Source organism: Monodelphis domestica, chromosome 2 (genome assembly GCF_027887165.1).
Source record: "Monodelphis domestica isolate mMonDom1 chromosome 2, mMonDom1.pri, whole genome shotgun sequence".
In the NCBI taxonomy this organism is placed as follows: domain Eukaryota; kingdom Metazoa; phylum Chordata; class Mammalia; order Didelphimorphia; family Didelphidae; genus Monodelphis; species Monodelphis domestica.
In genome coordinates this window covers 402186373-402201491 of record NC_077228.1, presented here as the reverse complement: position 1 = coordinate 402201491, position 15119 = coordinate 402186373, and the positions used below count along the sequence as shown (strand labels likewise).

At 36.7% G+C, this 15119-nt stretch overlaps 1 protein-coding gene across 1 annotated transcript in view; it reads right to left on the bottom strand.

Annotated features, from left to right (window-relative positions):
* LAMA2 (laminin subunit alpha 2) overlaps nucleotides 1–15119 on the bottom strand; it is a 923420-nt gene that overhangs the window by 236545 nt on the left and 671756 nt on the right. Inside the window, exons 25-28 of the mRNA XM_056818751.1 lie at nucleotides 8926–9105; nucleotides 8629–8817; nucleotides 8401–8534; nucleotides 1791–1908 (exon numbers count right to left, since the gene is read on the bottom strand). Of these exons, the coding sequence (XP_056674729.1) occupies nucleotides 1791–1908; nucleotides 8401–8534; nucleotides 8629–8817; nucleotides 8926–9105 (621 nt within the window). The remainder of the gene's footprint in view (nucleotides 1–1790; nucleotides 1909–8400; nucleotides 8535–8628; nucleotides 8818–8925; nucleotides 9106–15119) is intronic.

Here is a 15119-nt window from a genome sequence, read left to right as displayed (position 1 = left end):
TCCATTTCTTCCATAATGATGACCCTTATGTACCAAACTCTGTTCTAAAATGGATTTCTGTTGATTTTCAGATTTCACATCCAAAAAGAATACTGGATTGGAGTAATAGGATCTGAGTTCAAATCTCAGCATTTCCACTGTGAATTTCAAAACTACTCAACCCTGTTCAAACCATTCTTTAGAGGATGGGATTTGGCTATTTCCTGATCAATAACAACAGAGATACTTGGAATGACAGAATCAGGTTTTGGAAACTACAATCTCTACCCTACTCAGGGTAACAGGATTTAGGAAGGGCTGCAGCAAAGCTCAAGATTTAATTATTTGAGAATATGACCTTCAACAGACATGTGCAAAGGGGACAGACCTCTGGGTGGTCCTGGGTTAAGCTAGAGCCACCATAGGCGCAGGTGAGACACAGGAAGTGAGGTAGAGGAGAGCTGAGGAGGCTGGGACTTCCTGTGTGGAGGGAGAGTGTGGTGGTTGGAGGCTGTTTGCTTGGAGTGGAGGCCCTGAGACTGTTTCTCCATTTTGGTCATGTGAGTGATAGGGACTGATCTCTTTTCTTTGCCTTGGCTATCCAAGGCCTTGGGCCTTTGGCCCAACCTAAGCAGAGGTGGTATTTAAGCCCTATTCCTATTCCCTTCTCTCCCCTTTCTCTCTCTCTCTCTCTCTCTCTCTCTCTCTCTCTCTCTCTCTCTCTCTCTCTCTCATACCTTTCTTCCTCCTGTTAGTAATTTAAAAAAAAATCCATAAAAGGTTGACTGCTGACTTGAGTTTTCATTTAGGAATTACATAGCTGAATTCCTTGGCGACCTTAAATTAATATATATCAGTCTTTTAAAGTGATTTCCATATCACATCACTTAAAATCACTCTGTGATTTTAGGCAAGTCACAGACTTTGAGTCAAGCTCAGTTTATCTGTAAAATGGAGAGGTTGAACTTGATGTCTTCCAACATCCTCTCTTGCTCTAAGCACATAATCTCATGAATGAAAATATTTCATTATTGAGTATGTTGAAAAGAATGTACTGTGGTGGTTTTTTGGATAAAATTTCTAAAAAGTGTCTGAAAACTGTTTTGACCAATGGTAGCATTGCTGGCCAAGGTTATAGCCTCTCAAAGTGATTAGTGTGCTCTGAAGGATATAATACCCTTTTGGATGGATAAATTATAAGATATTTATGCAGTATGGTCTAATGATTAAGGCATTTGATTTAGAGTTATAAAGACCTAAATTCAAATCCTGTCTTTGGCACTTAATAGCTATGTGACCCTGTCTAAGTTGCTTAACTTTTGGACTTCAGTTTCCTTATCTGTAACATTGGGGGTTTGAAGTTAGAACTGATAGCCTCTAAGATGCCTTCAGGATCTAAAATCCATTATTTTATGTTAGAGGTATACACTGTACATATAATTTATGGTTGAGAATTTTCTAGCTCTTTTGAGATAATAGACAAGTTAGAGTAATTGGATTTTTTTCAATCATATGTCTCTTTTCCTATATTCTTACAAGCCTTTTAAACTTTGTCAAAACCTTTTCTACTCATCCATGGCTTTTATTAGTAGGTTTCATTTAACATTCTCCTACTTCCTCTTCCTTTTCTTTCCTCCCCCAGCTCCTAAGACTTATAGCATTAGGGAAGAATCAAAGGAAATAAAGTTAGGAGTTTGCAAGGAAATAAGGTTGATTCAAGTGAAATTAGAAGGAAAGTTTTGAGCTCAGTAAGTGAAAAGAGTAGCACTGATAACTATTAAGGCCAAATCATTCAACAGAAGCTAACCTACCTCGCAGGACAAGCCAGAATAACCCAGGGGACAGTCACATTTTTCAATCAAGCGAGCTCTTGAACTTAATGCTGATACAGCTCCTTCTTCAGCTACTTCCATTGCAATCTCAGAAATTCTGGAAATGGAAAATAAACAGAGTTCATTAGAGCAGTAAATACCCAATCAGAAGTACTCTGGGAAATCCTGAAAGAGGAATCTCTCATGTATATTCTTTAGTCTATAGTCTCTGTGTTTCGGTCTGTCTCTGTCTCTCTGTCTCTGTTTCTGCTCTTTCTCTGTCTCTCTGTCTGTCTCTGTCTCTGTCTCTGTCTCTCTCTACACACACACACACACACACACACACACCACACACACACACTCAGTCTTCTGCCTAAAATAGTCTCAAATTTTAAAGCTATTTTGGTATGTCTAATAATTTCAGGAACTATAGTTAATATTTTATGGCATTTCAACATCTCAGTAAATTTCCAGATACAATTTTCTCTATTTCTTTTTTTTTTTAGATTTTAAATATATTTTATTTGATCATTTCCAAGCATTATTCGTTAAAGACATAGATCATTTTCTTTTCCTCCCCCCCACCCCCATAGCCCCCATAGTCCACTGGGCATTAGATGTTTTCTTGATTTGAACCCATTGCTTTGTTGATAGTATTTGCATTAGAGTGTTCATTTAGAGTCTCTCCTCTGTCATGTCCCCTCAACCTCTGTATTCAGGCAGTTGCTTTTTCTCGGTGTTTCCACTCCCATAGTTTATCCTTTGCTTATGAATGGTGTTTTTTTCTCCTGGATCCCTGCAAGTTGTTCAGGGACATTACACCACTACTAATGGAGAAGTCCATTACGTTCGATTATACCACAGTGTATTAGTCTCTGTGTACAATGTTCTCCTGGTTCTGCTCCTCTCGCTCTGCATCACTTCCTGGAGGTTGTTCCAGTCTCCATGGAACTTCTCCACTTTATTATTCCTTTTAGCACAATAGTACTCCATCACCAACATATACCACAGTTTGTTCAGCCATTCCCCAATTGATGGGCATCCCCTCGTTTTCCAGTTTTGGGCCACCACAAAGAGCGCAGCTATGAATATTTTTGTACAAGTCTTTGTGTCCATTATCTCTTTGGGGTACAGACCCAGCAGTGCTATGGTTGGGTCAAAGGGTAGATATTCTTTTGTCGCCCTTTGGGCATAGTTCCAAATTGCCCTCCAGAATGGTTGGATCAGTTCACAGCTCCACCAGCAATGAATTAATGTCCCTGCTTCGCCACATCCCCTCCAGCATTCATTACTTTCCTTTGTTGTTATGTTAGCCAATCTGCTAGGTGTGAGGTGATACCTCAGAGTTGTTTTGATTTGCATCTCTCTGATTATAAGAGATGTAGAACACTTCTTCATGTGCTTGTTAATAGTTTTGATTTCTTTATCTGAGAACTGCCTATCCATTTCCCTTGCCCATTTATCAATTGGAGAATGGCTTGATTTTTTGTACAATTGCTTTAGCTCATTATAAATATGAGTAATTAAACCTTTGTCAGAGGTTTCTATGAAGATTTTTTCCCAATTTGTTGTTTCCCTTCTGATTTTAGTTATATTGGTTTTGTTTGTACAAAAGCTTTTTAGTTTGATGTAGTCAAAATTATTTATTTTACATTTTGTGATTCTTTCTATATCTTGCTTGGTTTTAAAGCCTTTCCCCTCCCAAAGGTCTGACATGTATACTATTCTGTGTTTACCCAATTTACTTATGGTTTCCTTCTTTATGTTTAAGTCACTCACCCATTTTGAATTTATCTTGTTGTAGGGTGTGAGGTGTTGATCTATTCCTAGTCTCTCCCACACTGTCTTCCAATTTTCCCAGCAGTTTTTATCGAATAGTGGATTTTTGTCCCAAAAGCTGGGATCTTTGGGTTTATCGTATACAATTTTCTCTATTTCTTAAACAGTTTTCTTTCCTCAATGAAAACATTCAGTTGAAGAATGAGACATTTAGCTCATCCGCATGATGTCATGTGGACAACATATTTCAATCATTGAATGAATTTTCCACCCTTTCATGGGATAATTTTCACATTAGATAGCCATGGTTGATAAACTATTCCTGCTTCTAATAACAAATTGCTCTATTCTTTTCTTTTCAGAGTGTTACTGTTGATGTTCACTGATCCTGTGAGTTTCTATCATCTTCCTATAAGCTACTACCTTTCTAATTCTTTTCCCTTTATTTTATAAGCCCTTTAAAGAACCATGCAGCATTTCCTTTGTCAGGGGTTCTTAATCATTTTTTTTTTGTGTGTGTGTCATGGTGACCTTTGGCACTCAGGAAACCTATAGACCTTTCTGGGAGAAATAGTTTTAACTGAGTAAAATTTAAAACACACAGAACTCAAAGGAAACAATCATACTAAATTGAGTTATGAAAATATTAGAAGAATCAAATTCACAGATCCCAGGCTATGAATCTTTGCCTAGGTCATCCTATAGGAAATACTGACCTGGAATGATGTAGGTGGTACAGTGATTGAACTTTGAGTCAGAAAGACTGGAGTTGAAATCCTTCTGTAGATACTAGTTATGTGACTCTGGACAAGCCACTTAACCACTAACTGCCTTAGTTTTCTCCTCTGTAAAGTGGGGATAATAATAGCACCAAATTCCAGCATTGTGAGGATTAAAAGAAATGACAAAGCACTTTGAAGAATTTAAAGTGCAATATGAACACTATCTGTTGCTTTTGGCCTTGCTCTTCTTCTTTTTATCTTTGTATGTGCATGTTTTCTGTGGGAGGTGTGTGAATGCCTAAAGAAAACTTCAAGGTCAGTGCTTAAAATCATCAAACCTTAGAAAGCATCCAGTACAACCCTCTCATTTCTTCAATATCATTTGAAAATTCTCTTTAGATTATAGCTTCAATAACTCTATTAGGGAATGAAGGAAGGTGGTGTGAACATTTTATTTTCAGTGAAAAGATTGGCATTTTTTTCCCTTAATATTTCCTCAATTTGGAGGCATACATTAAAAAAGAGGATGCAGGTCATAAACCCAGACCATTTCATGATTGACTAACAGTACAACATAGAAATCGTTTTTCAAATAAGTTTTTAAATGAAAAAATGAACAGCTGTTGCTTTAATAAAATGCATCTCTAGCAAACAAAGAGGCTTGATTTCTTAAACCTCATAACAAATACAAGTGGTTTTTATTGAAATAGTATTATTCATTCACTTTCTACCATCTCATTAAAGTGCCTTCCTACTTATGATAGTAATTATAACCCTCACACTGATAGACCAAAATGAAATGAACAATTAGTCAGAATTCATATTTTTATTTCCCCTCTCATATTCTCCTTACTTAGAAGGGGAAAAAAAGATATGGGAATCTGTTAAATAAGAAAGGGAGATGCAGACCCCTTATATCTTGATGGAAGTTTTAATGGTCAGAAGAAATAAGGAATAAGTGAGGTTACCCTCAGAATACTTAAGAGATAATAACATCCCACCAACCTTTAGGTATTTTATTGGTTTAGATGATAGCTTCATCTTCCATTCTCTCTTTCTCTCTCTCTCTCTCTCTCTCTCTCTCTCTCTCTCTCTCTCTCTCTCTCTCTCTCTCTCTCTCTCTCACACACACACACACACACACACACACACACCAAACCAGAAAATGGATAAAAAATCAAGTGAGGCATGAATGATGACAGTAACAGACATTTCTGCAATATGCCATTTATCTCAGGGGATTAGAAAGTTACAGTTTTGCCAACATAAGGGATTTGGCCCACTCTGTCTTCTATTTAAGTGAGCACTGAAATGCAAAAAGTTTCTGTTTCCTGCAACCCCACAAGAAATGTAAATAAATAAAAGAAATAAATTGCTCAACATCTATAGTTCTTTCTACCTAAGTCCAAATTTTAAGTAGCAAAATATATTCACCAATATTATAATTCCTGATTCCCTATACTGTAGAATGTGTAGAAAGTCTTCAGTGAAAATAAAAATTATCCTATCCATTTTTTTTTGCATATGGTCATTTATGAATATGTTGGTTTCCCCAGTGGAATGTAAGTTCCTTAAGGACAAGGATTAGGAACAATTTTGCCTTTCTATTCCTTGCTCCTAGCAGAATGCCTTACACTTATGGGCAACTGACAGATGCATATTAATTGCCTGATCAAGCTTTATTATGAAGGTATTTTAAGTACACATAACTTTCACATCTCCTGACTGCACAGTCTTATGAAAACAGGCTAACCCTTACTCTTTTTCTCTTTGGCCCATCATTCCCAGTCAGCCTCAGCTTTCTTGCCTGTTCAAGTCAGTTCTTGGTTCATATTTAGAAATAAGAATGTGAATATTTTTGTCAATCAGTCAATGAATGCTTATTATACAAGAATAAAGGTGTTAAGCACTGGGGAGATAAAAAAAAGCAAAAACAATCTGGGGAAATAAAAAAAGCAAAAACAATCATTTCCCTGGAGAAGATCATATTCTGATGGAGGTGATTACAAGTATAAACAACTAGGTACACATAAGATATATACAGATTAGATGGACAGAAATCTGAGAAGCTAGGAGTACTGGGAAAGACTTCTTGCAAATGGCAGGATTTGAACAGTCTTGAAAGATGTTTGGAATTCTCAGAGGCAGATAAGGGAGACCTTTACAGGATGGGGGGAATGCTAATGCAAAGATAGGAAGACTGAAGAAGGAATGTCAGGTCTATAGACCTGCAAGGTGGAAACAATGCTGGACTCTGAATATATTAAAGCTTCAAATAATGCTTGCAATGAAAACAAAAAGATTTTATTAATAATGAGGTCAAGGAAAATACACAAAAGATCAATGAATCAGTCATATAAGGGAATTCTAGCAAGTTCACTTGAAATGTGGAACAAAATCTATTCCTATCAGCCCCACTAACAAAAATGGTCTGTGTACTGCCTAGCTATTTAATGCAGCACAGAACATTTGCATAATAATACAATTGCATAATCACAAAGTTACCTGTTGTCTGCTTTAAAGCATCACACCAAGGCAACAATTCTGCCTCTGGCTATTGCCATCTGATCTGTACTTGATAGACTAAAATAATTAACAATAAAATTGAAATCACATTTTCAGTTCAGATTCTTTTACTATTCCATATTTTGTGCAAAATGTAATTTCATGCTAAAAAAACTTTTTAGTTTTGAATGGAAATCATAAAAAAGAAAATCAAATGAACAAGGTGAAGAAAAAAAAAACTGAGGGCTCCTGATTTTTCAACAGAAGTCCCTAAATCACTCAGAAAAGCAATGCGGCTTTTATGCAGTAACAGAATTAGCATTTTTGCTAAATTATGTGTCTAGCATAATGCTAACATTTGAGTTAATCTATTTTTACATTCTGTCTGCCAATGTGGTGTTTCATAAAATGATATATTTTTCTTGCCATAGATCAGTAATTTATTGTACCAAATCTTTTACAAACTTCTTGATAGAATTTTCTTATGGGCCATAAACAATGGCACTCAAAAGTTCAATAAAAGTTTTGAAACAGTGTGGCACAATGGAAAGAGTATGGAGTCAGGGATCCTGGGCTCAAATCCCTTCTCTGACATTTACTCTCTTGGTGAGGTGAGTGATATTTACTACCTCTGCAAAGTACTTAATCTTTCCGGACCTCAGTTTTTTTTTTGTTTTTGTTTTTGTTTTTTTGTTTTTTTAATATACAGACTGAGGGAATTGGACTAGATCCCTTCTAGCTCTAGATCTAGGACTCTTGAATTTTACCTGCAATTACGAAATAAGTAAAAATCTGGATCATACTGAATTAAGCATTTCCAGTCTATTGTAATTTTCCCCTTACACTTAATTACTGGGGCATGGATTTTGCCTATGGTTATTCCTTTACCTCTTACACTACTCTCCCCTAAACCCCCCATTAAGCTCCTCCAGACTGAGAGCTTCCCCAGCTCATTCTTTTGCTCAGTAGAAAAAAAGGGAGTGCATGGAATTGCTTGGATAGGTTAAACAAATCCTAGTGCCTATGAGAGGAGAGAGAGAATTGAATTTGTCACAGACCAGTATTTCTCATTTGGGCTAGTTTCATCAGTGCTACTTACAAAGCTTATTTTACATCAAAAAGCAAGACAGGGACATTAGGAGTGAGGTCCTATAGAACCTAGTCACTGCACCCTCCTGGTTCCTCTCATTACCTTTCTAGCGCTTTCTTCTTTGTCCCCATTTACTGGATCCTGCCACCCCCCTTCAAATTAATTGTGCAGATCGGCCATGGCTCAGTTTTGGACTCTGCTCTCCTTCTACTCTGCTGCTTTCCTAAGGGAGCTCATTGGGTTCCTGTGTTTTCAACTAGCACCTGTTTTCAGATGACTATCAGAGCAAGATACATAGTCATGAATTTCAAAGGGATTCTAGTTTCCTAATTCTCCTGCCTTTAGGGCATGTTGTAGGTATATTAGCAATTTCAGTTTTCCATTGTGGAAACTCCTTAATTACATATTACTCTCTCCCTTCTCTCTTACAAATCTTCCTTAATGGCAGCACAGAATCATTCTGGATGAAGAAATTTGGGTTGCTTCCTATGGCAGAGCTATGAAAAATAGTTACCTGCTTTGTCGAATGATATTCCCATAAGTAGCCTTGATAAGAATGTAATGAATGTCATAGAGTACATCCAAGAAGTCCTCACGTGTCACCATTCTACTTGTGCGTGGGTCATCACCATAATATTTCCATTCATTCTAATGACAAGGGGAAAAAATACATATACCCTTTTAATAGCAACATATGGGAACATTAGTTGGCACCTTTTTATAATACTGACTAAAACCTTACTTCCGTCATTTCTATTTCATGCCTTGTTAGTTGTCCAATTAGAGGAGCCGCCATATGCCGACTGATAATTCTAGCACGAGCAGGAGTACCACCTCGAATTATAACTTGTGGGTTATAGGTAGAAAATCCTGTTTCTTCTCGAGCTTCAAAGTAGATCGTGTACTTCAGTTTGCCACCATAGGCCATAAGCTAATAAAGGGGGAAGAGAAAATATGTTTTGGTAAGAGTTTTCAAAGAATACTATCTCAAGTATAACTTTGATTTCATCTTGGGTAGATTCAAAGTTCTATTTCTCACCTTCTTCCCTTCAAATTGTTCTGGAAGTTTCCAGTAAAAAGGTTCAAGATGGAGATCTTCTCCCACCAGTTCCATGTCTGCAACAATTTCTGGGTGCTGAAAAACAATTCCTTTGGTGGTTGTGTGTTGGAGGGCTTCATCCACCAGTGGCAGGATGGTCTGTTCAGGGGTCAGTGTTACCTGAAAATGACAAAGAGGGGGAAAAAAGGAGTATGAGCAAAATGAGAATTTAAAAATATGAATCTTCTAATTCTTCATTGTTTTTAAAAGGTCACAACTTTTATTATATATTTATAAGTAATTCGTGACCATCACTAAATAGATATAAGTAAATTTATATATATATATCAGATGGATACATGCATATGATATATTATTACTCTAAATATATAAGGGAGGTTCATATATGTTAATATTTATATATATTACACAGATGCATGCATAATAAGTTCTCACATTACCTATTATATAATGTGATACTTACAACAATACTTCCCCAGGTTACAGATAAAGAAAAGGGGACTTTGAGAAGCTAAGGAATTTCCTCAGGATTACAGAACAAATAAATATCTGAGCTACAGTGTGAATTGAAGTTTTCCTCACTTTAAGTTCCAAAACTAATTATATTAAAGAAATATACATACCATGTGTATTTTATGTATAATATTATTTATGTCTTTAACTGTTCCCCTTTACATATATTCTATGTTCCTGCTATAGTGGACTATTTTCTGTCATCTGCTTTTATTCCACTATCCCTGGTCTTCAGGTATTTGCTAAACTGTCTTGAGTGATGAGTGAAAACTTGCCTGACGCTGTATCTGCTTTGCTTCTGACAGCTTCTGATTTCTCTACCATATTAATTTTTTATGCTCTTCCTGAGTCTTGTATTTGAAATTCAATTCTGGTCTTTACATCAGGACTGTCAAAAAGTTCTCTATTTCATTAAATCTTCATTTCTCTGGATTATCCTCAGTTTTTCTGAGTAGGTTATTTTTGGTTGTAATTCCCTCTCTTTAGCTTCCTGGAACACCATATTCCAAGCTTTCTGCTCCTTTAATGTGGTAGCTGCTAAAACTCGTGTGATACTGAATGAAGCTCTCTGGTAATTGAATTTTTTCCCCTATCTTCTTGAAACATTTTCTTTTTGATCTGGGAACTCTGAAATTTGGTTATAATTTTCCTGGGATTTTTCATTTTGAGATCTCTTTTAGGTGGTGACTGGTAGACTATTTTCATTATTTACCATATAGTTCTAGTATGTTCGACAATTCCTAGAAATATGATATCAAGCTCTTTCTTTGATCATGGTATTCAGGTAGTACAATAATTTGAAAATTATATCTCTCATGAAAAAATGCTCCAAATCACTAACAATTAGAGGAATATGAATTAAAACAACCCTGAAGTACCAACTCATATTATCATACAATCAGACCAGTGAATATGACATAAAAAGGAAAATGATAAATGTTGGATAGGATGTGGAAAAACTGGAACACTATGCTAGTGGAGTTATAAACTGATACAATCATTCTGGACATGTTCTTGACTCTTGCTAGAAATAGGCTCTCTTGTATCTCTGACTATCTGCCATGTCCTTTTCCATCTCTAACTTTAGAGCTCTCAAAGCTGCTGTTACTTTTGTTGCCTCTATTTAGTCCCATCACTTGTGTTTCATCCATGTGAGCTTGAAGTCAGCTTCTATCCCCATGGCACAGATTTATTTCTCTTTCCAGTCTCCTAACTTGTCTGGTGTTGGGAGAATGTTTCCTTCTAAACTTTTGTTGGCTATGCCACTCCATTATTCAATTTGAGACATTATTTTAGAGTTGTTTGGAGGGAAATGTTGGGAGAGCTTAGCTGAGTGCTTTCTCTACTCTGAAATCTTGGCTCCATGCCCAGATTGCATCTCTTAACTACTTAAGTCCCCTCTTTCCTTAAAGGCCTATCTGTCTTCTCCATTAAATCAATCCTTTCCTCCCCCATAGGTGAAAGTAAATACATTCTTTTCTAATTTCTCTTCCTTTCTCATGTGTATCGAAAGGGGAAAAATTGATAGAGCTAAATGAATATGAATTATTATTATTTAGCACCATACTGATTTGTATAAATATCACAGAATAATAGGATCATAAATAATAGATTTAGAACTAGCGGGACCTTAGGGGTTACCAAAGTCCAAGTTCCACATTTTAACAATAATCAAAACCAAATCTTAGAGTCATGAAATGCTTTGTCTAAGTTACCCAGTTAAATGAGCTAGGATTTACAACTCAGCTCCTCTGATATTGTCAGGCACTTTCCCCTCTCTATCATACTCCACTCTTCTCTTCAGAATGGATGTTTCATGAAGGGACATAATTTTTCATCTTTGCCAACCCCGTGTCTAGCACCTGCTTTATATGTTGCCAGGAACTGCAGATGTTTCACAGCGTGGGGGTGTTGTGGTGAGGAAGTTTGCTATGATATTCTTCAAATAATTCCCTAGCCACTTGTCACTATGTGGTTGTGGTGGGCCTCCTGAAAAGGGGAGAAATTGTTTACCACATTGTTTGATGTTTTCAAGAGTACCATAAAGCAGGCAGAATGCTAGTATCTGTGTCAAAGATGGTTGGAAGCCTGAATGTCATAGGCAGAGGTTTCACTAAACAGAGGACTTGTCATGAAAGCAAAGAGTCAGTGTTGATGGGGAAGCAGTTGAGGGGCACTTGGGAACTGAACTGTCATACTCTCATGATACTTGCCTGAGGATTATTCCCTTGCATGGTCATTGTAGTGAGTAGGGATTGTGTGCATTTGTGTAAGTTCTTGGCTTATTGGCTAATATCCCAAACAATGTATATACTCTGAGAGATTTAACATCAAATTGCCTAGGGACAAGTACAGATTATGTGAATCTTGGGCACAGTTGAGTTTGCCTTTTGTTTCCTTTTTCCTAAGAAGAGTAAGAGGCAGAAGGAAGTGAGTGGGAGAAGACATAGAATAACCTGCATTATATGTCATAAGTGTAAATAATATAATGATTGAATGTATACATGTCTAAATAATATTCATAATTCAGTATTTTAAGAATTTCCGATATTTATAGCAGTTGTTTCTTTTTTTTTCTCATTGAAGCAGACTGCAACTTTCCTAGGACTTTTTTTTTTAAGATTTTCTTTGAGAATTTTTGTAGCTAAACAATTCATGATCCCATATGTACCCTGGTAATGAGCTTCTTTCAGGTTATCTAAGTTTTTCCTTGAACAGCAGAAATAGAGTCAATAATCAGGTCTATTTTCCATGATAGGTGGAGTTTTCTTCTATTTATATGTATTTCCAGTCTCAGTTTCAGATTAGGAATTTTTTGGATAGAGTACATGGTCATTTAGTCCTGGTCCCTCTAAAGTTTGGAAGATACTGCTGTCTTGCCACAACCCTGGCTTTTGCCATCATCTCTTGGTGGCACTATGTGAGTGCAATCTTTGGACCCAATCATTGTTTCTTCTTAGAATATGCCCAACTGAGAGAGTCTATTGCCATAGCCCTTAGAGGCCACAAAACATTATGGAAGATTTCTATTGAGTCCAGGCTCCTGGCAAGTGCAGAGGACCACTTCTTGTGGATTCAGTGGTGATTCTGGTTTCAGACCAAACCCTGTCTCTTAAGCAATGATCTTGAAGAGATGTTTGTTTCTCCCTGCTCTTCTGACAGGTGAAGACTAGATCATGCTCTCTTCAGGCCTAGTTTAAGGAACTGGAGCTAGCTTCTGCCTTCTCTGGCAGGTCACCACTTTGATTGCCCTCCTCAGGCTGCTGGTAGGATTCTTTTTTCAGTTCTGGACTGGATGGTATTTGAATTTGCACTTTTCATGTTACCATATTAATCAAAGTACAACTATCCCCTTTCATTTAGCATTGGCAACTTGGTAAGACCTTGTAGAGTTAGTGATCCACTGATAGAAACTTTAAGGAGTTAGGGTCATCATCATTCCATGAAGTATTATTGGAGGAAAACTAGTAGGAAATAGCACATGCATGTTTACACCCCACCTCCTTTTTTGTTATTGTTCTAGGCCTGTGAATTCACAGATATAAGGGATTCATGGCTAGGAAACTCCTATCATTGAAGATTAGGGAGTACTCTACAATTTATAGTGCTAACTTATCAGTTAAGGTCATCCTGACACTGAGTCCCTCTTTTCATTTATTATGCTGTCCCAAAAGTTTTTTTTCTTCCTTCCTTCCTCCCTCCCCCCCTTCATCCCTTTTTTCCTCCTTTCCTTCCCATCCTTCCCTTCCCTTCCTTCCTTCCTTCCTTCGTTCCTTCCTTCCTTCCTTCCTTCCTTCCTTCCTTCCTTCCTTCCTTCCTTCCTTCCTTCCTTCGTTCCTTCGTTCCTTCGTTCCTTCCTTCCTTCCTTCGTTCCTTCCTTCCTTCCTTCCTTCCTTCCTTCCTTCGTTCCTTCCTGCCTTCCTGCCTTTCTTCCTGCCTTCCTTCCTCCCTTCTGTGAAGATTGAATTTAGCTATCTCCTGATTGTAATAATGAAGAAACTTAGCTCTTCCATTATTATGAATATTAAATTGTAATTCCCTGATTGTAACAATGAAGGTACTTAGCTCTTCCTTTATTGGAAAGGTTGAATTGTAATCCGCAATATATTTTTAGATTTTAATCCCCAAAAGGTGATAACTCAGTATTTTATGTAGATCTACTACAAAAGGTGAAATAACCACAAAAGGTGTTAATTAACCCCAAAGGTGTAATCTAACCAAAGAAGGTGTGAACTAAAGAGTGGGCAGTCCTGGAGAAGAGTGTCTTCTGTGATTGGTAGCCGTGAAATTTAGGGGAGGTAACACAAGAGAAAAAGATCTTTAAAAAGAGGACCAGAGGCCAGAAGAGATATTCGATTTGAGATTCCAGTTGGAACTTTCTCTCTCCTCTTTCATTCCTTAATATCTTCCCTCTATTGTGAATAAACTACCATAAATTCCATTTACTTTAGTAGTTTATTTTGGGATTTAAAAATTAAATCCCTGGCCACCACCTATATAAATATTCAGAGTCCAACCACAAATAATTTTAACTATTCCTTCCTTCCTTCCTTCCTTCCTTCCTTCCTTCCTTCCTTCCTTCCTTCCTTCCTTCCTTCCTTCCTTCCTTCCTTCCTTCCTTCCTTCCTTCCTTCCTTCCTTCCTTCCTTCCTTCCTTCCTTCCTTCCTTCCTTCCTTCCCTCCTCCCTTCCCTACTTCTTCCCTTCCTTCCCTCCTCCCTTCCTTCCCTAACATCTATTTTATCTGAGTATCTATTTAGCATCCTTGAATAGAGTCTGTTTATATCTCATTAAAGTATGCTCTGGCCTCCCCAAGATCATGGCAGAAAGGTATAAACTCTGACAGGTTAGATACCAATATGAAAACAGCTTTGATTACAAGGCTTAATGCAGATTATATGTCTGTTGTCCAAGGATTACTCTAATAGATAATAATAATAATAATAATAATAATATTTATATAATAATGTTTTAAGGTTTGAAAATTTATATATATGTATATATATACATATATATGTAATTTTATTCTTACAGCAGAATTGTGGCAGGTGCTACTATTATCCCCATTTTACCAATGAGGGAACTGAGGCTGAGGGAAATTAAGTCACTTGACCATAATCACACACTCAGTAGAGGTCAGAGACAGGACTTGAATACAGGTCAGTCTGTCTTTGGGACTGATCCTCTATCCATTCCACCTCTATCCATTCCACCACCTAGCTTTTTATTACCATGTTAACCGTAAGGTGACAATTTCCCTCCCTACCCCTATATATCTAATCCATCCATATATATATATATATATATATATATATATATATATATATATATATATATATATATATATATATATATATATATATATATATATATATATATGGCTAGATTTATGCTTTTATTTTGGGTAATGAATTCCCAATAAGAAAAATCCTTTTATTGTCAGGGATTAGTAATTGTTCTGTAATTTATAGTCTAAGAGAAGTGATTGGGCTACTGAGAGATTCAGTGACTTGTTTATGGTCACTTAGTACATGCCAAAGAGAAGTCTTAAACTTAGGTCATCCCAACCTTCAGGTCAGCTTTATACATTACATAATGCTGGCTAGCTATACTTTTATAAGTATATTATATAATAATTATAATATATTGTATTGTTACAAG